At 49.9% G+C, this 23,806-nt stretch overlaps 1 protein-coding gene across 3 annotated transcripts in view; it reads right to left on the reverse strand.

The window, feature by feature from the left end:
• Positions 1-23,806, reverse strand: part of TBCD (tubulin folding cofactor D) — a 2,437,462-nt gene that overhangs the window by 404,174 nt on the left and 2,009,482 nt on the right. For all 3 annotated transcript variants that reach the window (XM_078654702.1, XM_078654704.1, XM_078654703.1), the window contains one exon: positions 16,704-16,787. In XM_078654702.1, coding sequence (XP_078510828.1) covers positions 16,704-16,787 — 84 coding nt within the window. The remainder of the gene's footprint in view (positions 1-16,703; positions 16,788-23,806) is intronic.

Raw genomic sequence — 23,806 nt, forward strand, 5'->3', positions numbered from 1 at the left:
AAGCCAACCGAGAGAAATACCCTTCTCGCATACAAAAGTCACCATCGCATGCTCTGAAAGATGGACTGCCATTTGGTCCATTTTTGCGTCTTCGCAGAAATTGCTCCCACAAGGATGATTACATGAAAGAAGCCCAAGTAATGAAAGCTAAACTATTAGCACGGGGTTATCCTAACAGAATAGTAAGAAATTCCCTAAAACATGCTTGGTTTTGCCTGGGAGTAGATTTACTCACCACTGAAGAAAAAACTCCCCTTGAAAGAATTATCCGTGTGACTACTTTCGGCATACACACAAACAAGATTCGCAATTTAATCACAAAATATTGGAATCTCATTAGGAACAATGATTCTGCAATAGAAACTCCCATGTTTGCATTCAAACTGGGCAAAAATGTCAAGGATTACCTATTACACTCTTTTACACAAGGCAACGCTAGGCAAAAGACCAGAACACTCGAATTAGCTTGCGGCCTACCTGAGGTAAAAGGCCATTTTAAAGGTGGTAATTGTGTTGCATGCACCTTTACATCTGATACAGACACCTTTGAACATGCTAATGATAGACAAGTTCTTAACTCTTTCTAAAACTGTAACGCCTGAAATGTTGTTTATTGTATATGGTGCCCTTGTGACTTACCATACATTGGACAAACCTCACAACCCATCAAAGCGTGCATTGGCCAACACAGAAGCAGAATAAGGTGTTCAGTGCTGAATACCCCATTGGTGTCACACTTCATAGAAAACAACCACACAACGGATGAAATAAAATGGCAGGTCATTGACAAAGCAACTGTCCCTGAAAGAGGAGGTGACATCATAGATTCTGCAAAGATTTTAATGTCAGTGAGATTGGATCCAGAAACTTTTTGCCACAACATCCCCGCGCGCCAGGCGCGGGGCGACATCACGCGACTCCGCCCAGGCGTCGTCCACGCATGTGACGTCAGCGAGGTCACATAAGCCCCGCCCCAGCGCGACTATGTCAGTTTTCTTCGGAGAACTTTCCCGCACCACAACGCGGAACCACCAATAAAAAACTGTGGGAGCATGGGAACAGTGTGCGAAAGAGCATGCAAAAAGAAAACCCCATACAAACAGTGCAACACCGCAGTGTCCAAGGGCAAGAAGAGAGGATGAACAGAGCAGAGCTCTGAGCAGCCACCCAACCAACAGCTAGACAGCCATCCACCAACTCTCCCCCGGAGACCAGGAACCTGCGTAAAAGTCATGTCACACCTAGCAGGCCAACAACCACCCCCTGAAAAAAGGAAGGAGAGATAGTCCCAACAGGCAGGAACGACCAAACTCCAACCACCCCAGCCTAGAGGGCATCCACCACCCAAGAACAAGGGTAAGGTGGGACCAGAGAGTCCCAGCCCAGAGGGGGTAGAGGGGCCAGGCCCCTAACAGCAAGAGGAAGGAAGAAAGGATAGATGGAAGGAAGCCTCCCAAACCTGGAGCAGCCATAGCAACGGGGCATAGGAACACCAAAAGCCCCACCTTCCCAGAACCAAAGTGGAGGGAAGAACAGCAACCAGACAGAGCCACCATGAAGAACAAAAGAAGGCACTCACAGAGGACACTGCCCCCACCGGGAGGGGAGTACCTAGGACCAGCCGAGGGGTCCTTGCAGAACGGGGAGGAAGGGTGGGCCGTGAAGGAATCTGCGGCTAGAATCGTCTCTACCAGATACATCGTTACTGAAGGTAAGTAACTCGTACATCTGATAGAGACTACTAGCCCCAGATTCCTTCACTTAGAATAGATACACTAGCAATACCCACGGGGAAGGAGGGTCTGCGAAAAGACCCCACCAGACTGGACAGGACAGAAGGCCCACAGGGGACCAGCCCTGTAGACCAGGGAGGCAACCGCATCCCTACCAGGCAAGAGGACCCCCACAAGTCAAACGCCAGCAGCCCCAGAGGGATGTAGGAGGAAGAAGGAAGAGTGGAGGCCCATGCCCTCAGAACAGAGGCAAGGCCGGAGAGGCCGAAACACCCCACTCCACCCCCAGGTCAACCGAGCTTCCCCCCAAAGCCAGGACAGGCAGAGGAACAAGAAGAAGCCCAGAGGGCCCGAGTAAACCAAGGAAGAGGCGAGCCCGCCCAAAGGGAAGGCAACAGGCCAGGCAGAACGGCAGCTATAACCATAAACCGCCAGAAGCAGAAGGACACTGAAGCATCCCAGCTCTGAGCCGATACCTATTGCATTGCAAATGCTCATTTTTGGAAGACACAGGAAGATTAAGTGACTTACCTATAATCACAGGATTTAGAAACAACCCCAAGGCTCGAAGCTCGGTTTCCCAGCTCCAAATATGGCAATCTAGTCGTCAGACTATATCCTCTCCCCAGCAGGGAGGAGAGGACGGGCCGGACCTACCACTACAAGGGCCGCGCACACAACCTCAAGAAGCAATAGCTACATACAGAAACCCAGCAGAGCATAGCTATATAACAGCTACCACTACCCCACATAGGGTACAGTACGTCCCAAACATGGGAATCCTGTTTGGAAGAACCTCCACAACAGAGGAGAAAGCAAAAGCAAAGTACCACGGGACAAAACAGCCCAGCGGAAGGCTTGACATCAGCCCAAGAAAAACAGAAGGCCGAATCTCAGGGCCAAGTCTGTGTAACAAGTCCAGCAACCACACACACACACACAGGCAACAAGGGCCAACCAGCAGCCAACAATGCCAAAGTCCCACAAAGGAGGACCCAAAGGCCAGCAAATACCGCCTACAGCAAGGGCACCCAAAAGACCCAAACACAGCTCAGTTCAGCAGTCACTGAGGAGGGGAAGGAGGAGGAGAATAAGGCAGAGGAAGAGGAGTAGGAGGAGGAGGACGGACCTCGACAGGAACCTCTGGATGGCAGAGTCAGCCGAAGCATGAAACAACAGGCTGCCATCAAACGGAAGATCAATGAGCCGCTCCCGAATATTCTCAGGGAACACACTGTCCCTAAGCCAAGCCAAGGAGCGAGCCCTCAATGGGGAGTAAGATCTCCCTCCCACCAGAGCCCTGGTGGAGAACCTCCAAGAGATGGTCCGTTGGAAAATGAACAATCGGGTCCCCCAGGTGCAGAATACCCACAGCTGAGAACACCGCATGCGCGAAGGCCGCATCCGCCTCTGTAGGTCCCTGCGGAAAAGAAATCAGCTCCTCCGTGGGCGATGGCTGTAGACTAAGACGGCCGTCCCCGTAGCCAATCAGACGGGCAAGGGCCAGACCTGAAAGCCAGAAGGCACAGAAGAATGGGGTATCTGCTGCTCCTCTGACGAGCACCTCAGCCAGGGCGGGTGGCCACCCATCGACGCCGGGGAAAAAGACACCACGCGGTGGCCAGTCTCCGGCGAAGAGGACACCAAAATGCAGCCAGCCTCCAGAGAAGAGGGAGCATCCGAAGACGAATCCGCTGCATGACTTCTGCATGGAGCCGTAGAGTCCGCACCCTGAGGTGGGACGCCCGCACCATCCAGTGCCGAAGGAGAGGCTGGATAGAGTTCCTCCAAGTCACACCGCACCGGGTACCGGAGTGGGGACCTGAGTGGGGCCTGAGCTGTAGAGGTCAAAGGGCGGCACCGGAACGGCGCCGACTCAACCTCCGACGAGGTAGCTGCCTGCGTGGAGGGACGAGAGGGACCAGGGGAGTGACCCGAAGTCTTCCGCCAGCCTCGGCCCATAATGCAGCAGAGGCGGTCCGGCGACCCAGGTGGAGGTGCCAAAGATGACTCAACCTCCCACTCGCCCTCCGACGAGGCAGACGCCCGCGGGGAGGAACGAGGAAGGCCCAGAGGGGGGTGGGGAGTCCCCAACCCACCGAGGCCCAGGGCAGGACGAGGAGACATCACCGACCCTTGTGGCGCTCTCCGAAGCGGACACTGGCACTTTGACTTCATCTGCTCAGCCTTCGATGAGGCCTTCGCCTGCCCAGAGGGCCGAGCGGGGCTCGGGGATTCGACCCGAGCCCCAACGACCTCCCGTGACACCACAGGGACTCCCGCAGGAGTTTGCAGCGAGGGAGAGGTGCTGTGGCGCAAAAGAGGGATCCCAGAGGGGCCGCACCCCAACAGCACCACATCCTGCAAGTCTGAATCCGAACCAGTTGGCGCCGGGGCCGAAGCCGCCGGCGGCGCAATAGAGGGCCCCGCGCGAAGCAAGGGAGCCGTCAGCGCCCCAGGAGGGGAAGGAGGAGGAGACGCCAGCGAGGCCCGCAAAGCCGCCGCGTATGTCTCCATCTGGACTCTCGACGCCCCCTTACCAGGAAACGGTGGATAGGATGACACACGGGGCCGCATCACTCGCGGAGAGCCGACGCCCCTGGAAGGCCGAAGATCAGCCCCCGGGGACAAACTGTGACACTTACCCACTGGGGAGCGACGCAGTCGCGACATCGGAGAAGGACGAGGATGACGACCACGGCCGTATCTGAAGCCGTCTGCCGAAGCTGATCGAGGGAAGGAGGTCGACCTGGAGAGACGCGCCGAAAGAAGTTTCATGCGGCGCTCCCGCCGCGACTTCCGCTTCAACTGCTGACACGCCTCACAATCAGTTTTGCCATGATCCTCCCCCAAACACCACATACAATTGAGATGAGGGTCCGTCGCCGACATAAGACGCCCACACGACGTGCAAGTTTTGAAGCCCGAAGGCATCCGCACACTGTTCCACCAGATAAAAAATAAGACCGGAACAGGAAAAAACTGACGTAGGCCGGGGCAGGGCTTATGTGACCTCGCTGAAGTCACGTGCGCGGACAACGCCTGGGCGGAGTCGCGTGATGTCGCCCTGCCCCCGGCACGCAGGGATGCTGTGGCAAAAAGTTTTCGGATCCAGTCTCATGCCTGGGGATAATTCTACGTGAAGGAATCTGCGGCTAGTAGTCTCTATCAGATGGGTATAATAGAAAGAGAGTGACCCTTAAACCCGCAAGGGAACTGGGTAAATCAACAAAATAAACAAAGAATGTTCCCCCGGTGTGATACTGTATGGTACTCAAACTATCAAGAGAGCTATCTTCCTCTCATTCTCTATCACTCAATTGCTATTCAACAACACATTCACACTCCCAGGACCTTATTTATACTCCCTGCCTGGTCAGAGGTAGAACCAAAAAGAAAACATGTATTTCTACAATGTACAAATTTTATCCTGACAATTTTAATTGCGTTTACACTCTTATTTATTAAAACCACCTTCCTCAGGACAATATTAAAAACACAGTATATTCTGTAAATAGAAATTAAAAATACATAATCACTAATATATTCGGATACATATTACATCCATATTAACATCAATATTCACTTTTACACGCTTTATTTACATTGTCAAAGTTAAATACCCCTTGTTCCTTTTGAGTCTAGCCTCTTAACACCAAGATACTGTGTTTTTAATCTTGTCCTGAGGAAGGTGGTGCATAAAAGGCCAGACCCATCGAAACGCGTTGACATAAAAAAAAAAACTCTGTTTTTTTTAGATTGGACATACATATACGATTGTTGTTTTACGTGTATTGTGGAAATTGTGTCTTGATTGTGAGTTATCAATGTTGGATTATGTAAGACAAAGGGACTCCACATTGACTGTTTTTATGAGTTAAAGAAAATTGAACACTGGTTTTAATAAATAAGAGTGTAAACGCAATTAACATTGTCTGGTTACATTTTGTACATTGTAGAAATATATGTTTTCTTTTTGGTTCTACCTCTGACCAGGTGGGGAGTATAAATAAGGTCCTGGGAGTGTGAATGTGTTGTTGAATAGAGATTGAGTGATAGAGAACGAGAGGAAGATATCTCTCTTGATAGTTTGAGTACCATACAGTATCACACCGGGGGAACATTCTTTGTTTATTTTGTCTCTAACAGATGACCACTTACGCACACTCATGTTATCACCATGTCCACAGGATCGGGCTTACTGTAACTGCCGACACTGGTAGCTGCACAGTCATTTAATTGAGGTGCCACAGTGCACAAGTGTCAACACGACCTGACTTATGACTAACTTTGGGTCTTTCCATACATCAATATCCGCTCTCGGGCAGGGTCATCCATTTTTATTATATTTAGGTACTATCGTGCACACTTTTCACCAACTACGGAGGATTGCACTTATCGCTTAGGATAAATGAACACGGTAAACATCCTTAATGTAGTACTTATTTATACTCGGGCATCGGGCACACCTCTGTTGTAGTATCCATGCACACGTCTGCTTCGGCCTGTTTATTACGTCTCATTCTATTGAGATTGCATGGACAATTACCACACAACTGTATTGTTAATTCATTATGTTACATCGCACACAACTCGATACGTGCGTGCCAACATTACCATCATTGTTTCATCACTGAGGTTATTACCGAGACAGAAGTATGATTTCTACGCACCGGTATTTACTCCCAGCTATGGCGGAATAAAGATAGAAAAAATCCGCCCTTCCTTTCTTCTTTTTTATATAAAGTTCAGTATTGGTCTATTCTCTTCAGGGTAAGATACACATGCGTTCCTTTGTTAGCACCACTTTGTCGGGCATCATTACGACATCCCGCAAACCAGTAAACACGGGAATCCAGCAGGCAACACTGCAATCCCAGAAAACAGGAGACGATGTGACCTGCAGCTATCAATAGTAAGGTCTGCCATGACGTCTGGTTTGGCAGTGCCAGCCCCTTCTCGTTCTACAAGCGGAGACGGACTTGTGTGGATCTCTTTGTCTGTTTCACCGCGTAGCTGACGCACACGGTCTTGCTGTTCATTCTTGGATGAGTCATCCTTACTCATAACACAAGTAAGAGTGCTCGGGCCATAATAGAAGTTTGTACTGGTAGTCCAATTTTGTATCCCTTAGATCCTTGATTCCTTAGTTTTTCATACTCTTTTAGGAACAACTTAATTCTACACGGACTGTCGAGTAATTTCATGACTACAGATGCAGCAATTAAATTCAAGCACACAGACTGTCGTGTAATTTCATGACTACAGATGCAGTAATCATTTTTAAGCATGCCCTAAGAGGGTCAGTCCTTCCCCTCACTAGGGAAAATCCATTTACTAAATGGTTTAGACACCAACTTCTAATGTTGTTTTGAAATGAGTCCTCATTACTCCCCATGCCTCTTATTTTCGCTAGTGCTAGGCTGGGTCCAATGTAAGTACCCTTCCATTACTTTCACTTCCTTGTGGTGCACTATTGTCACTTTGACAGCGCATTCCTTTTCTCAGGTACCGACCAATCTTCTATTAGTATATCCGTACAGCCTTTTTGTTTTGTTTTGTTTTTCCGGGCCCCAACACTGATTTACTCCATTATCATTTTTCAGGTGTCCCTGCATTGCTAAGTCCTGAAGAGACCCCTTATTGTTGACGGGGTCGAAACGTCGTCGATAAAACCAAAAGCGAACTATTTACCAGTCTCTATTATTATATTAGAAGGCAGCGATCATTTCATACCATTGTGTTGGTCAACTTTGTAACTTTGGAAACCATTTCTTTATGTCACAGAATGTCACTTATTGTTATGTAGGTTCCATGTTCACTGGGGACACTATGCACCTTTTTTGCAAATTATTGTGATGATTTATGTATAAACTTTTTGAACTTACAAGTATCTCGTGGTATATGGTTTATGTCTCTCTCAGACATCCACTTTACCCCTGCCTATTGCCATTGTGCATCCCAGTATTACTTATTGATTACATTTGTCCACAGGAACCACTGTTTCTGCTTATACACCCTTACTCCAGATGAACATTTCAACATTTCAATCCGTCTGATAGGGTCTAATTCAAGGGTACATACCACTTATGATAAAAGCAGTCTTCTGGACACAATTATATGATGACTATTGCATCATCTTAGCGGAAGAATACTGGTGTTTAGCCTTCATTAGGGTACAACCCTGGGGGAGGAAGTCACAAGGATAGCCTTCTCTCCTATTGCACCTGAGGATGTCAGGGACATTCACGTCAGTGAATGGGCCATGAAACAAGCTTCAGCCTTATATAGAATCAAGCTGGGTGGGGCAAATACTGTAGTCCACATGCTATTCCTCTACATTGTGAACCTCAAGCACAATATCCTTTGCAGCCAGAAGCAAAACATGGTATTAAAGCAATATTAGATCAGCTGCAGTATCACGGCATCATAGCGCCTTGCCTCTCACCAATGATCACGCCCTTTGTTCCTGTCTCTAAACCAGACGGTTCCTATAGAATAGTGTTAGACTATAGAAATTTAAATTTTCACACCCGAACATAGGCTGTACAAAATACACACAGAACAGTTTAAATGACAAACCTGATGTGGAAAAAATAAAAAACAAACCTGGATACTTCCAATAGGTTTTTCAGTCAAAACATAGCGCCTGAGAGCAAGTATCTAACTGCTTTCAGATTCAACGGAGTGCAGTTTTCATTCTGATGTTTGTCCATGGGCTATAAGAACAGCCCTGGCTTGTACTTGGCACGTATTATTGAAAACTTACAACAAAATCCTGAGGTATTGTCATACACTGATAATATCTATCTATCTAATGATTATTTGATTATACCCCTGACCATATTATCTTCACATGGTTACAAAATACATTAAAAAAAATTGAAGATCACCTATCTGACCGTGACCTTCCAAGGATATGAGTTATCCAGCGAGGGCTAGGGTCTAGCTCCTGACTTCCTTCCTTCAGAAGTGTGCTACATTGCAACAATCAGACACACTGAAAAAGTTGCCATCCCTGTTGGGATTGCTTAACTTTGGATGTACTTATTTGCCTCGGTAAGCAGAGAGGGTATGACCCGATTTCTTCCACGTTTTCATCCAAAAAGTGGTTTAACATGCACACTGATATCTTGCGTGCTCTACAAGCAGACATGCTTGAGACTAATATATTTACAAACTAGGGACAACAAAACAACCCTAGTTATTAGTCATACCATGTCATTTTGGTTACACCTATGTGACCTACAACGAAGGACAGAATGTTCATATTGCTTACAAGTCACACTTCTATTTCCTGGCAGAGGCGCATTTTGCTTCCATTGAAAAAACCCTGACTGCTGTACAAACAGCCATTTTAAAAGGGAGCCCTTTGGAGCAGGGAAATCATATCAATAGTGTTTCTTCTGTACCAACACTAGAAGCAGCCACAAAGGCAAGCATTCCTAATGCTCGTGCCCACACCCGTGATGGATGCAGTAGGCCTCTTCTTTGAGTGCAGTGGATGTAAGGTTTCAGTATAATCCCTCTCTTTGTACACCAGCTTTTCTCCAATATGAACACGACATGTTCCGACTCCAGACACTCTACCTATTGAGTCTTACTAGAGCATCATTTAAACAGATGACTTCGTCCAACCTGCGGAGTAATGAAATATAAATACTCTCCAGCCTGCGCAGCAGTACAAGGTGTAGTGAAGGATGGTGAATTAATTCTACAACATGCAGAATTACATGTCCTGTTACTTGCACTACAGAAGACTGACTCGAAAGCTCTCACACTTATTGTGTTTGACTCAGCCTTCTATGTGCCAGGATACAATGTCGATTAGCAGTATTGTCGACTAAATAGATTCAGGAATTCAAAGGGAAAAACTATAAAGAATATACAGCTTTGGGGAAAGGTAACTGTCTTACACAAAAAGCTTCCATTAGTCTATGTGGGACGCATTTTGGATCATCAGAGTATTGGCATTCACACTAAAGGAAACTGTGCAGCAGACTTAGTGGGAAAGGCTGCCATCCAGACTGCCCGAGTAGCAGTCCCAACCAGATCTCAAATAAAGATCGACACAAATATTTTAACAACTGTAAATTCAACCAGTGAAACTGGGAAATCTCCTGCATGTTTTCCTTCCAAATAATCTTATATCCTTAATTGAAATAACATTCCTGTAGTTGGGACACGGAATAATACCGAATAGTCTACCTTGATTAGATTTAATTAAAGAAGCACTTGAACGACTGGCTTCTGCACATTCAGTTGATGCTACTATCCTGCTGGCACAGGTTCGGGACGAGGTCGGTCTCTCTAACTTCCCTCAGAGGCCGCAGAGTCCGGAGGCGTGACGTCGGCCTCAGGGAGCCTATCCGATGGACCTGGTGTATTGATAAAGGAAGCGTCCGGAATGGGAAGCGCGCCTGTGACAGAGTGGAAAGACGTGCTTGGAGAGGAGAAGACGCCGTGCAAGAAGCAAGCCGAAGACTGCCCGACTACCGGCGAATCCGAGGTCCCACTGAAGGTTCTCGAATCCGGAGAGACGACCGAAGGACTTCTGCACCGCGCCACGTCCCGCCACACTCCAGGAGGAGGGTGGCTAGAACAGGTAAGGCAACGTATACTGAGATTTGTAAAGCCACGGGGAGGGAACGGGTAGGTCTGTGGGAGGACACAGTCTCTCTCTCTTCTGGTGGTCACTCTCTTAGTAGGATTGGTGTATCCCTCACACTTCCCGCCCCCATATAGATGGACTCAGACAACGTCCACTGACCCGTGGTCTGCTTTTTTTTTCTTCTTTCTTTCGTCTTTTTACAACCGTCTTGGACCTGGACTTCAATTGGAGTGCCGATTCGGACCCCAGCCCTCCTGAGTTACCCTGGAACCGGTGCACGTGGAAGGATCTCCTTTAACTGGACATTTGCTTTACTTTGTGACTCTGTATAATAAACCCTATTCGCATATAATAGAACGTCTGAGAGCCTTTCCTTTGGGCGCCTAACCCCGCCCTTACCTTGGGTCACGACAAAGTGGTGGACAGAAGATGAAGCAGGTTATAGCCCAAATGCGAGAGGCCCAAAGTAAACTAGAATGGGCTGTGGAAAAAAATGCATGCCGAGATGGATCGTGCTGTGTTTTCATTAGCTATACAAACACAAGCAGACAATGTCACTAAGTTGGCGGAAGGACAGACGCAGCTCCTGCAGACCTTGGGACAAGGGAGAGCCCCCGCCCTGCCAGGAACGGTGATACCACAGCAAAAATATGTCCCTGGGGACGACTCTATTTCTTTTTTCTTGAACTTTGAATGGGCTGCAAGGGACAGTGCATGGCCTGCAGACCGGTGGCCTTTCTACTTGGCGCCCGTGCTCACTGGTGAAGCCCAGGCGGCTTACCAGATAGCCAACAGGGATGGTACCGCCGCCTATGGGCATGTGAAACAGTTTATACTCAACCGCATGGGCGTCGACGATGAAGCTCACCGCCTTCGCTTTAGACAAGAGAGGGGCTTGACAGGGGACAAACCAAAGACTCTCTTCTACGAAATAAAGGATGCAGTGGATCGGTGGCTCAAACCTCTGGACTCTACTCGGGAGGAAAACATGAAGAAAATTTACCTCGAGCAATATCTGGAGGCACTACCCTACGGGACACAGAGGTGGCAACGCCAGCATGCTGGTCTAACCCTGGAGCACGCAGTTGAAATGGCCACATCCTATGTTAGGGTACAGAATAGAGGACAGATGAAAGAGCCAGAGAAACACCCAAGACCCTTCCAAGGCGGAAGAGGCAAAAAGAAACCAAACAAACCATTCTTTGAGGCCCAAAACCCCAGACCCGGATGAACAGAAATAGCCCGTTCTACCGGACCCCAATGTTTTGAATGCAGGGAGTGAGGCCACATTGCTAAACACTGCACATACACTGTACAAAATAAGGTTAAACTAGTTTCGAGGCTATATTATGCTTCACAACTGGATGAAGGTGCAGTGGTAGGCAACTCTAGGACCAAATGGAATGTCTGTTTGCCGCAGCCACTCACAGATGAGGAGTGCGAGGAGAGTTGTCGCATGACTGGGAGCTTTGCAATGAGAGGCAATTTTAAATTCATTCATTATAAATATGTTCATCAAATGTACTATACTCCTGCTCAATTGCATAAGTATGGCTTGCGGGACTCTCACTGTTGTAGGAGATGTGGCGTTGACGGTGCCGAGCTTTTCCATCTGGCCTGGGCATGTCCCAAAGTACTTGCTTTTTGGGATGATGTGACTAAAACATTGACGGAAATGACAGATGTGCAAATCATGCGAGATGTAAAGATATGCTTGTTGGGTATTGTTTTGAAAATCCCAGCTGGGGTTCGAAAACTGGTGGTACTGGCGCTGCAGTTGGCTAAGCGCAGAGTTGCGTTCTGTTGGGATGGTAGGCCAGTACCTTCAGTGAAGCAGTGGCTGCATGATTTGGCGTACTGTAGGGACAAACTCACGTGTTACGCTGAAAAGGTACAGAGGGCATCTAGACCGCGAGATATATGGGGTCCTTACACTGCCTATATGTTATCTCACTCTGTGGATGACTAAGTGTGTACTAGCTGCTCAAAATGGAATTATATATTGCACTGTTCACCGGACTGTGACCCTCTTGGCAATTTGATTGTGTACGATTTGAAGTATTATGGCAAGTTAACACCTGATGTATTATATGGACTGCTACTTGTATGCACCTACAAATGCTGTACTTTGTTCTGATTGCAAAATGATAAATAAAATAATTTTTTAAAAAATAGTAAGACCTGGGACGTTCATCTTAGTCGTCTAGAGGACATATTTTCAGAACTCAGAGCAGCGCAATTGCATATCAATGCAAAAAAAGTCCAGTTATGCCTTCCAAAAGGTGAAGTACATTGGGCATGTGCTGGGGAAAGGGTTGAGAGAACCCCAGACAGAAAAAGTAAAGGCCATACAAGAAACCCCTTTCCCCGCCACCAAACGTGACCTTCGTGCCTTTTTGGGTTTAGTGGGGTATTACAGGCATTTTATTCCACAGTTTGCTGCTACAGCCGCCCCCTTCACTGATCTACTTAAAAAGACAGCCACCCCCTCTCAGATCCGCTCGCCCTCGACCAATGAGCAAACAGCCTTCGAAACTCTCAAAACCACCCTGACCACCTCACCTGTTTTGCTAACACCAGATTTTCAGAAATCTTTCATTCTCCAAACTGATGCCTCTGGGGTGGGTATAGGTGCTGTTTTGTCACAGCTTGACAGTGAAGGCCAGGAAAGACCTATCCTGTACATCAGCCAGAAGCTCTTTACCATAGAGCGTCTATATCCAACCATTGAGAAAGTGTGTCTGACAGTGAAATGGGGTATAGAGAAACTCCAGAATTACCTGGAAGGTTTACCCTTTTAATTATACACCGATCACGCCCAGTTAACTTGGCTATAGAGAAACAAAGGCTGCAATGATAGGGAGCTCCGATGGTTCTTATCCCTACAACCGTTTCAGTTTGAGGTCCATCACCGTAAGGGTACCGAGCAGGGTAATGGCGAATTTCTGTCCCGATTTCCACTTTCCCCTGATCGGGGCAATTCTGGGGGAAGGGTGTGTCAGAAGAACTCGGGGGACCTGGACCCGGGGACTCTTGTTGACGCTACTATCCTGCACAGGTACGGGACGAGGTCGATTCCTTTTACTACCCTCGGAGGCCGCAGGGGGAGGAGTCCGGAGGCGTGACGTCGGCCTCAGGGAGCCTATCTGATGGACCTGACGTGTTGATAGAGGAAGTGTCTGGAACGGGAAGTGCGCCTGTGACAGAGTGGAAAGACGCGCTCGGAGAGGGGAAGACGCTGTGGAAGAAGCAAGCAGAAGACCGCCCGACTACCGGCGAATCTGAGGTCCCACTGAAGGTCCTGCAATCTGGAGAGACGACCGAAGGACTTCTGCACCACGCCACGTTCCGCCACACTCCAGGAAGAGGGAGGCTAGAACAGGTACGGCAACGTGTACCGAGATTTGCAAAGCCACGGGAGGGAACGGGTAGGCCTGTGGGAGGACACCATCTTCCTCTCTTCTGGTGGTCAAGCTCTTAGTAGGATCGGTGTATCATTCACACTTCCCACCCCCATATAGACGGATTCAGACAACGTCCACTGATCCATAGTCTGTTTTTTTTTCTTTCTTTCTTTTTACAACCGTCTTGGACCTGGACTTCAATTGGAGTGCTCATTCGGACCCAAGCCCTCCTGAATTACCCTGGAACCGGTGCACGAGGAAGGATCGCCTTTAACCGGACCTTTGCTTAACTTTGTGACTCTGTATAATAAACCATACCTGCATATAATTGAACGTCTGAGAGCCTTTTCTTTGGGTGGCTAATCCCCTCACCCCCTTACCTTGAGTCACAACATAAATGTAACTCAGCAATTCTACATGTGGCTTAGTTTATATAAACTGACTAGGGCCTATGTTGTCCTCTGCTTGCAGGTACCTATCATCTTGAAGTCTCCTCTGGGTTCCACCGGACTCTTTCACCTTCTTCGCCAGCACCATCTTCACTGAAGTTCTCCATTGTGTTCTACGGCAGTTTCCGATGTCACTTCGCACCTATGCACCCGGCTTCCCTGGTGTAGGTATCCTGGTTCCTGGGGTATCCACGGTGTTATGTTCCATATAGGCCCCCCAAATAGGCTCAGGTAGCACCCTAACCTCTCACCTATATTTCCCCTGCCATTACACTACATAACGGTTCTTGGGACTGACCTTTTACCTACTTGCGGTACTGCTAACAGGGCGTGGGGTTTTCCCTGAAAACTAGCCTCATTCATTATGCAAGAGGATTCTTGGAAACTCAGCAGGACTACCATCTCCTGCATAATAACTATGTATAAGGGGCATTCCTTTGGTCATCCTAAGTCCAACATGACACAGCAAATTAGATCCCCTGAGAGTACCACTTTGGGTATTTAAACACTATATCATTGCTGAAGCAGAGAGAGGAGAAAAAGGACTTCCATGCTGACACACTGACGCAAGACGCTGAGGTTTCTGCACGCAGACACTCCAGCTTGCAGTAGTCTGACATCCCTAGCGGGGTGTCCATCTCGCGACCAAGACAGGGTCCCACAGTCTCTCACTTCAGGGAATGGGGTCGACTTTATCCTAGAGGGATTCTTAGCTCTACACCTACATACATGCTAGGTACACTTAGGTACATCTAGTTAGGGTCGCCTCATAGGAGTACGCATTATTACTGTCATGTATTTTTATACCGTCTGTATTTATTGTTTTAGCACTATGGTAGAAATCTACCATCCTTTTACTCTGTTGGTGCTTATAATCATTTATATTGGTTTCTGTCTTATGGTTCTTTTAGCACACCTATTTTACACTAGAATGACGCTGGTTATATATATGCTTATTGAAAACGTCCCCACCGTTTATTCTGTGTATCTCTATGAGACTAAGTGAGCACGAGTAACTGAGCAAAAAGTATCGCAGTGTTTCCACAATCCCTGATGGGACAGAGTTTCACGTCCGATGGCTGCCAAGAACTATTCTCTCCTTGGTAAGAAGGGTTTCTAGTGGCACTGTGAGCTAGCTGGTATACAGGCAAACATACCCGTTGGGGGTGTCTGGACAACAATACCACAGTCTATGTTGTTGAAACACACAGATCCTCTATAGAATTGTAGGAACTACACGACAACGGGTGGGGTGATTCTCCAACCTTCCATCTTCCACTGTTTTTTTTCAGGGTCCCCTTGGGTGGTTCCTTGGGTCTCCAGCTCTTCTACATCTTCTGGGCCCAGGCTCGACTTAGGTCATGGTTTGCGTTCTACTTTATTAGTATATGGTTTGGTCTCCCCCTTGAGACCACTGTGTATTTGTGCTCCTTACATGTTCTGTTACTAAAGTATTGTGTGTATTGTGAATATTTCTCCAGGTAGGAGATGTTGCAATGTGTTAGTGAGTGTTTATAATAAATACATATTTTTATAACAACATTGTGTGGTTCTTTTTCACTTAACCTACACAATAGGATTTGCACTGGTAAAACAAGCTGCTTTACTCTCCTTCTGGACTAAGCCTGAAGGCTGCTCTCCGCAGAGAGCTTTCTAAGGTTGTCTAAGACCACTAAAATCCCCATCAGGGTTGTTTGGATTAGTGCAGGGTGTTACACTTACATAAGTGACCACCATATACTAAGCCAGCCTCCTACAATCCCCAAGCATAACGTGCCAGTTCCAAGCCAACTAAAGTCTACTTTTCGATTGCTTACAACATCACCTCAACACAGAGATACCACAGGTTACTTGAAGAGGTCATCTGGCCCCAACCTACTACCATATTACGTATCCTATTCATAATCATCTGTCCTGTGATCTTAATAAGGATCTGAAAGCTTTTCTGCTGGATCTTTCATACCATCAGCTTTGTCTGAGATAAGACATGCAAATATGAGCGGGTCAATTTCTGTTTAACCCAATCCCGCTTTTTGGAGACTGAGGGAGTTGAAGATTGAAGGGAGCAAGGATAGCCCTGCCCTTTAGCAAACAAAGTATGAACAGGTGAACATCTCCATTATTGCCTTTGGTTAGTTACCCATCTCTAAAGAAAAATTAGATTTTTCCAAAACTGTTAGAGAGCCAAGTCACAGGCTGAGCCTCACCAGATTATGTCACACAATATAAGTATTGGAGAAGTGATGCTCTCAAACGACAAGAATAAGCAAATTGAGAAAAAGGAAAATGGTCCAGATGGAAAAAAAGAAACTGAGGGGTTGGAACTTCTAAATCAACTGTGATTTAAGAGGAGGCTCAAAAAGCAGTGCAGAGTTTGCTAAGAAATAGAACCACAGAACTAAACATACATGTGGAACTGCTACAGTTAATTTATTTGTACAATGATATTCATGCACAGTAATGGTGATGGCATATGTTACAAATACACGTAATGTTATGTACTTACATGTCAGGATCGATGAGTTCTGGTTGGTTCTGCACTAATAAAAGAGTGATCTCCATTAGACTGGTCATTGCAGCTTCTCTGACCCTTAAAATAAAATAAAAAATATGTTAAAGAAAATTGAGAAGCTCAATTAAGTAATCTGCCTACAATTTATTGTGATACAGTCATTTCACCTGAGTTTACAAGCCTACAATTTATGGCTTAAATCTTTTTATTAGTTTCAACAAATAGAAGAAAGAGACAGCGGCACTCTGCTTCTATAACAGTACAAGTGAGCCCAGCAGGGCGCGATGAATTATATTACCAAAGGCAAACAGCATGGAGCGAGCCTTCAAACAGGAGTCAGTCAAGTACCGCCCAAGATAAGGAAACAACCCATTCCCCCCCCCCCCCCACGTGCCCCCCGGGCCCCTCCGTCCCCTCGTCCACCATAAAGTAAGGGAAAAGAAAAAGGGAAAAACTCAGGAGGCAAGGCACTGCTCTCAGCACCTGGTTTTGCGTGGCTTTCGGGGAGTAGCATCCGGAATTGGTGCATCCGGAAGGCGAAGGAGACGCAGATACCTGGGACAGGTCAACTCCTGGAATTCTGACGTTAACAGTGTGAGAAACGGTCGCCAGAGCTCCGGAAACCCAGACCCGTACCCGCCGGTGTCAATGTAAGCTTTTCCATGCCCAGGACTGACCATAGTCTCTGGAGCCATCTGGAATGGGTCGGGGATTGAGTGGTGCGCCAGTGTGCCAAGATATTCTGGGTCGCTGCTCCCAAAGCAATAGCAATCAATCGGCCTCTGCGTGAATTAAGGGGGTATGTCAGGGGATTGGGAAGGCCCAAAAGGACATATGATGGAAAACGTGGAGTCAGCGTGTCAAGGTGCGTGTCTACCTCGTCTAGGGCTTGGGTCCAGTAAGCTTGTATGACCGGGCAGCCCCAAAGAATGTGTTCTACTGTGCCCACCTCCCCGCATCCCCTCCAACAGCGGTCGCTTCTACTTTTGTGGAATTGGTGAATGCATTCAGGGGTGTAGTACCAGTATGTGGCGACCTTGGTGAGCGTCTCCGTCAGGCCCGTATGATACGCCGAGTGTCGAGCCCTATGATAGACTGCCTCCCATTCTATGTGGTTCAGGGTTCTACCCAGATCCCGCTCCCATCTGAAATGGCTGGCATTGTAGGTGTGCGTGGTGGGAGTCAGCAGCATCTTGTAGATATCGGAGATTAGCTTCTTATCTGAGGTGCGTGTGATTAACCTCTTCTCGTATGTCGTCAACAGACGCTGCGCGTTTGGTCGGATCGTGGGTTATAGTGCCCAGTGTCTAACCTGTAGATAAGGTAGGCGTTCATGCTCCGAGAGGCCGTAATGCTCTCTAAACCGTGGAAAGGGGATGAAGCCCTCCAGGTCAAAAAGATGACCCAAGGATCTACAGAGGGAGGAGCGCCACTTACCAAAGGCAGGGCCGCCATGCCGGGGTGGAACTCAGGGTTGTCAAACAACGGGGTAAGGGGCGACGGGAAGGTGGTGAGTTGTTTGGAAATGTTTGTGCGGTCCCAGGAGTCCAGAATAGTGTCCGTGATGTAGGAAGCGTAGAGGTTCGGGGGCCTATGTGATCGATTTAAAAAGGGCACCCCTTGGAGAGGCCTACCTGCTACCGCCTGAGCCTGGAACAGCCAGTGTTTGCCGGATTCAAGGCGCTGCCACTCCACTAGGTATCTAAGTTGGGACGCGTGGAAATAAAGCTGGAGATCCGGAATTCCCACTCCTCCCCTCTCTGGCGGCAGTATCGCCACTTGGTGGTGGAAACGTGGCTTACGGCCATGCCATATAAAACGTGATACGTCCGCCTGTGTGCTCGGGATCCAACCTTGTGGGGGTCGGATAGGAAGAGTCTGAAAAAAGTACAGAATTTGAGGGAGGATCGTCATCTTAACGGCTGCAATCCGACCCAGCCAGGACAGAGTGCAGCGTTGCCAGCTATTGAGAACCGCACAAATTTGTTTGCGTAGAGTGGAGTAATTAATTTCTGCCGTGGCGGGGATGCTAGGACCCAGTTGAACCCCCAAATAAGGGACCGCTGTCGATGCCCATATCACCTGGTGTTCCTCCTGTAGATGGGTGAGAGTATTCGGCGATAGGGAGATGTCCAAGGCTATGGATTTATCCATGTTTATCTTAAACCCTGACCCCAGTGCAAAACTGTGTAATTCAACTGAGAGGGCGCGCATGGCCGCAATTGGATCGGAAAGGGAGAGGAGTATATCGTCTGCATACAGGCTAACAGTATGGATGTCGCCCCCAAACTTCATACCCGTGATACGAGGATGTTGCCGAATTCGGAGCGCCAGTGGCTCCATATATAGTGCAAAGAGGAGGGGTGACAATGGACACCCCTGCCTCGTGCCCCGCCCTATGGGGAACCAAGAGGATGTGTGGCCATTCACACGAACTGTAGCCCAGGGGGAGCGGTAACAGTTAAGGATCCTAGTTTGTAGTTTCTCCCCAAAACCAGCTGCCACTAGGACCATTTCCAAATAAGGCCAGTGCACCCTATCGAAAGCCTTTTCGGCATCGATAGTCAGGAGCGTACATTCCCTCTGAGTGCGGGACGCCTGTTCAATCAGATGGAGGATGCGTTTGGTGTTGTCACTGGTCTGCCTTTGCGGGATAAAGCCTGCCTGGTCAGGATCGACCAGCTGGGACATGTACGGGCTGAGGCAAGCCGCTATAATACTAGTGTATAGCTTAAGATCTATATTTAGGAGATAAATGGGTCGATATGCCCCACATGTCGTTGCATCCTTCCCTGGTTTGGGGATTACTACTATAGCCGCCTCAAACATGTGCCCTGGGATGGCTCCATCCTGATCGAAGGTATTGTACAGGACCGTCAGGATCGGCGCCAGCTGAACACAGAAGGTCTTAAAAAAGGCGGCCGAATATCCGTCTGGGCCTGGCGATTTGCCTAGTTTAAGCCTGGAGATCGCGGAGATAACTTCTTCCTTCTGGATTCCCCTCTCCAGATGCTCAACTTGGGACTGCAACAGAGAGGGCATGTGGGCCTGGGCTATGTACTCAACGCTAGCCTGATTATCTAAAGTATCCCCAGAGTAAAGACCGGCATAATAACCCCGAAACGTCTCGGCTATGGTTGCATCCTCGGTCGTTAACTCTCCCCCCGACGTCTGGATCGCTTGGATCCCATGTCGCTGCCTAATCTCCCTCAATTTATTTGCTAATAGGCGGCCACATCTGTCACCTCCCACGTAGTAGGAATGGCGAAGCCTGAGTGCAGCGTATTCGGCCCCGTCCTGGTCTATAGCAGTCAATTGTTTACGTTCCGTGCAGAATTGACGCCAGGCTCGAGAAGCCCCAGTGCGCTGATGCATCTGTTCCAATTCTGAAACTCTCCTCGTGAGGTCAGTGCGCTTGCGCTCCCTCTCCGCATTATCAGCAGCTGATATAGCTATGAAGACTCCCCGCAGGACTGCTTTTAGTGCACCCCACTGCGTGGCCGGTGAAGTGTCTGTGTTGGCGTTGTGCTCTAAAAGTCTGAGATGGCCTTCCGGACTTGTTCTACCACAGAGGTGCGATGTAGTAATGTGTCTTGCAGGCCCCAGTGTCGCTGAGGGCGTATCGAGGCCACAGCAGGAAGGAGGCCAGAACCGGGGAGTGATCCGAGAAAGTAGCTGTGAGGATAACAGTGTCCGAGACAAAAGCCTTAAGTAAGGAAGAACAAAGGAAATAATCAAGTCGTGCATATATTTTATGTGCCCTGGAGAAGAATGTATAGCTACGGGTGGGGGGGGTGAAGGTGGCGCCAAAGATCGATTAACCCCAGCTTACGGAGGCGAGTCTGCCCCTGGGTCGTAAGTGCCTCTGCCTGGTGGGATCTTTGACAGGATCGGTCTAGGTTACCCTTTTTGTATCGCTTAGGTCAATCAATCAATCAATCAATCAGAGCATTTGTATAGCGCACTACTCACCCGGAGGGTCTCAAGGCGCTGGGGGGAGGGGGTCCGCTACTGCTCGAACAGCCAGGTCTTGAGCTGCTTCCTGAAGGCGCGGTGGTCCTGGGTGAGGCGGAGGTGGGTCGGAAGGGAGTTCCAAGTCTTGGCGGCCAGGTAGGAGAAGGACCTTCCTCCTGTGGTGGCTCTTCGGATGCGGGGGACGGCGGCGAGGGCGTGGCTGGTCGATCGAAGCTTGCGTTTGGGAGCGTAGAAGTTGAGACGGCTGTTGAGGTATCCTGGTCCTTGGTTGTGTAGGGCTTTGTGTGCGTGGGTGAGGAGCCGGAAGGTGATTCTCTTGTTGACCGGGAGCCAGTGCAGGTCTCTCAGGTGTCCGGAGATGTGGCTGCGGCGGGGGATGTCCAGGATGAGTCGTGCTGAGGTGTTCTGGATCCGCTGGAGTCTCTTCGGGAGTTTGGCGGTGGTTCCGGCGTAGAGGGAGTTGCCGTAGTCCAGACGGCTGGTGACGAGGGCCTGGGTGATCGTCTTCCTGGTCTCGGTGGGGATCCAACGGAAGATCTTACGTAGCATGCGCAGGATGTTGAAGCATGACGAGGAGACGGCGTTGACTTGTCTGGTCATGGAGAGGGAGGAGTCCAGGATGAAGCCCAGGTCGCGTGCGTGGTCTGTGGGTTTGGGTGCGCTGCCCAGGGCGGGGGGCCACCAGGAGTCGTCCCAGGCGGAGGGTGAGGATCCCAGGATGAGGACTTCCGTCTTGTCCGAGTTCAGTTTCAGGCGGCTGTTCGACATCCATGTGGCAACGTCTGTCATCCCTTCGTGCAGGTTGGCTCTGGCGGTGGCGGGGTCGTTAGTGAGGGAGAGGATCAGCGGGGTGTCGTCGGCGTAGGAGATGATGTTCAGGTTGTGCTGGCGTGCGATGGCTGCGAGGGGTCTCATGTAGACGTTGAAGAGTGTTGGGCTGAGCGAGGAGCCTTGAGGAATGCCGCAGATGACTTCGGTGGCCTCTGATCTGAACGGGGGGAGGCGGACTCTCTGTGTCCTTCCGGCGAGTAAGGAGGTGATCCACTCCAGTGCCTTCTCCTGGATTCCGACGTTGCTGAGGCGCTGTACTAGGGTACGGTGGCAGACAGTGTCGAAGGCCGCAGAGAGGTCCAGGAGGATGAGGGCCGCTGTTTCTCCGTTGTCGAGCAGGGCTCGGATGTCATCTGTAGCTGCGATCAGGGCGGTCTCGGTGCTGTGGTTGGCCCGGAAGCCAGACTGCGAGAGGTCGAGGGAGCCGTTCGTCTCGAGGAAGGCGGCCAGTTGCTTGTTGACGGTCTTCTCGATGACTTTGGCCGGAAACGGGAGCAGCGAGATGGGGCGGTAGTTCTTGAGGTCGGTAGGGTCTGCTGATGGTTTCTTGAGTAGAGCGCTGAGTTCGGCGTGCTTCCAGCTCTCCGGGAAGGTGGCGATGTCGAAGGAGGTGTTGATGATGTCCCGCAGGTGGGGTGCGATGACAGCGTCGGCCTTGTTGAAGACGTGGTGAGGGCAGGGGTCTGTCGGAGATCCGGAGTGGATGGAGTTCATCGTGCGGATGGTGTCTTCGGTGCTGATCGGGGTCCAGGCGCGGAGGGTGGTGGAGGGGGGCGGTGGTTCGGTCGTGGCGTGCGTCGGTTGAGTGCTGAAGCTGTTGTGTATGTCTGCGATCTTGTTGTGGAAGTAGGAGGCGAGGGAGTTGCAGAGGTCTTGCGAAGGGGTGATGTCGTTGTTTCCGGCGTTGGGGTTGGAGAGCTCTTTCACGATGTTGAAGAGTTCCTTGCTGTTGTGTGCGTTGTTGTCCAGTCGTTCCTTGAATGCGGTTTTCTTGGTGGCGCGGATCAGTTGGTGGTGTTTTCGGGTGGCGAGCTTGAGGGTAGTCATGTTGTCCGGTGTTGGGTCTCTGTGCCAGGTTTTCTCGAGTGCTCTGCAGTTCTTTTTGGAGCTCTTGAGTTCGTCGTTAAACCATGGGGCTTTCTTGCTGCCGGGTCTGCTCGGCTGGGTCTTCAGAGGGGCGAGGTCGTCTGCGCAGTCGCTGATCCATTTCGTGAGGTTGGTGGCCGCTTGGCTGGGGTTCGTTGTGCTGGTGGGAGGGTTCTTGCTCAGGGAGGTAACGAGCTGGTCTGCAGTGATCTTGTTCCAGCTTCTGCGGGGAACCTGTTGCTGGTGATGGTGGAGCGTGGTTCTTCTGAAGCTGAAGTGGACGCAGCTGTGGTCCGTCCAGTGGAGTCCCGTGGCGTGGCTGAAGGCGATGTCCTTGCTGGAAGAGAAGATCGGGTCGAGTGTGTGTCCGGCGTAGTGGGTGGGGGTGGTCACCAGTTGCATGAGTCCGAGGTTGGCGAGGTTGTCCAGCAGGGTGGTGGTGTTGCGGTCGTTGTTGTTCTCCAGGTGGAAGTTGAGGTCCCCGAGGAGGATGTAGTCGGCGGAGGGGAGGGCGAGCGGGCTGACGAAGTCGGCGATGTCCTCGCTGAATTGTATGCGTGGTCCCGGGGGTCTGTAGATGAGGGTGCCTCTGAGGGTGGTCTTGGGGTTGACGTGGATCTGGAAGTGCAGGTGTTCGGCGGGTGCGAGGTTGTCGTCGGTGTTGGTCGTGATGCGGATGGTGTTCCTGTGGATGATGGCGATGCCTCCTCCTGCCTGGTTGACGCGGTCCCTCCGGATGATCTTGTAGCCGTCCGGGATGATGATGGCGATGTCGGGCGCTGAGGAGGCGTTCATCCAGGTTTCCGTGAGGAAGGCGACGTCTGGGTCTGTGGTGTCGAGCAGGTTCCAGAGCTCGACGGCGTGTCTGTGGACGGAGCGGGTGTTGAGCAGGATGCACCTCAGGTGGGTGCTGCTGGAGTTCGGCTTGGTGGGTGCTGGTGTGGCGTGGGTCCGGTTGCAGGTGAAGTTGCAGGAGTGGCAGCTGAAGGGTCCGTGGGTGCGTCTCGGTGTGGCTCGGCAGCAGCCCGGGGATTCGCCCGGTGTTGAGTGCGTTGAGTTCGGTGGCGTCGTAGGTCCGTCGGGTCGGCTTCCGTCGGTGGGGGCCAGGGGTCCTGGCGCTGGGCGCGGTCCAGGCGCGGACGGGCGCAGACGGGCTTACCTTTGGCGCACCTTCAGCGCTCAATCGGTGCTCCCGCTGCGCGCAT

Source organism: Lissotriton helveticus, chromosome 7, assembly GCF_964261635.1.
Source record: "Lissotriton helveticus chromosome 7, aLisHel1.1, whole genome shotgun sequence".
Taxonomy (NCBI): domain Eukaryota; kingdom Metazoa; phylum Chordata; class Amphibia; order Caudata; family Salamandridae; genus Lissotriton; species Lissotriton helveticus.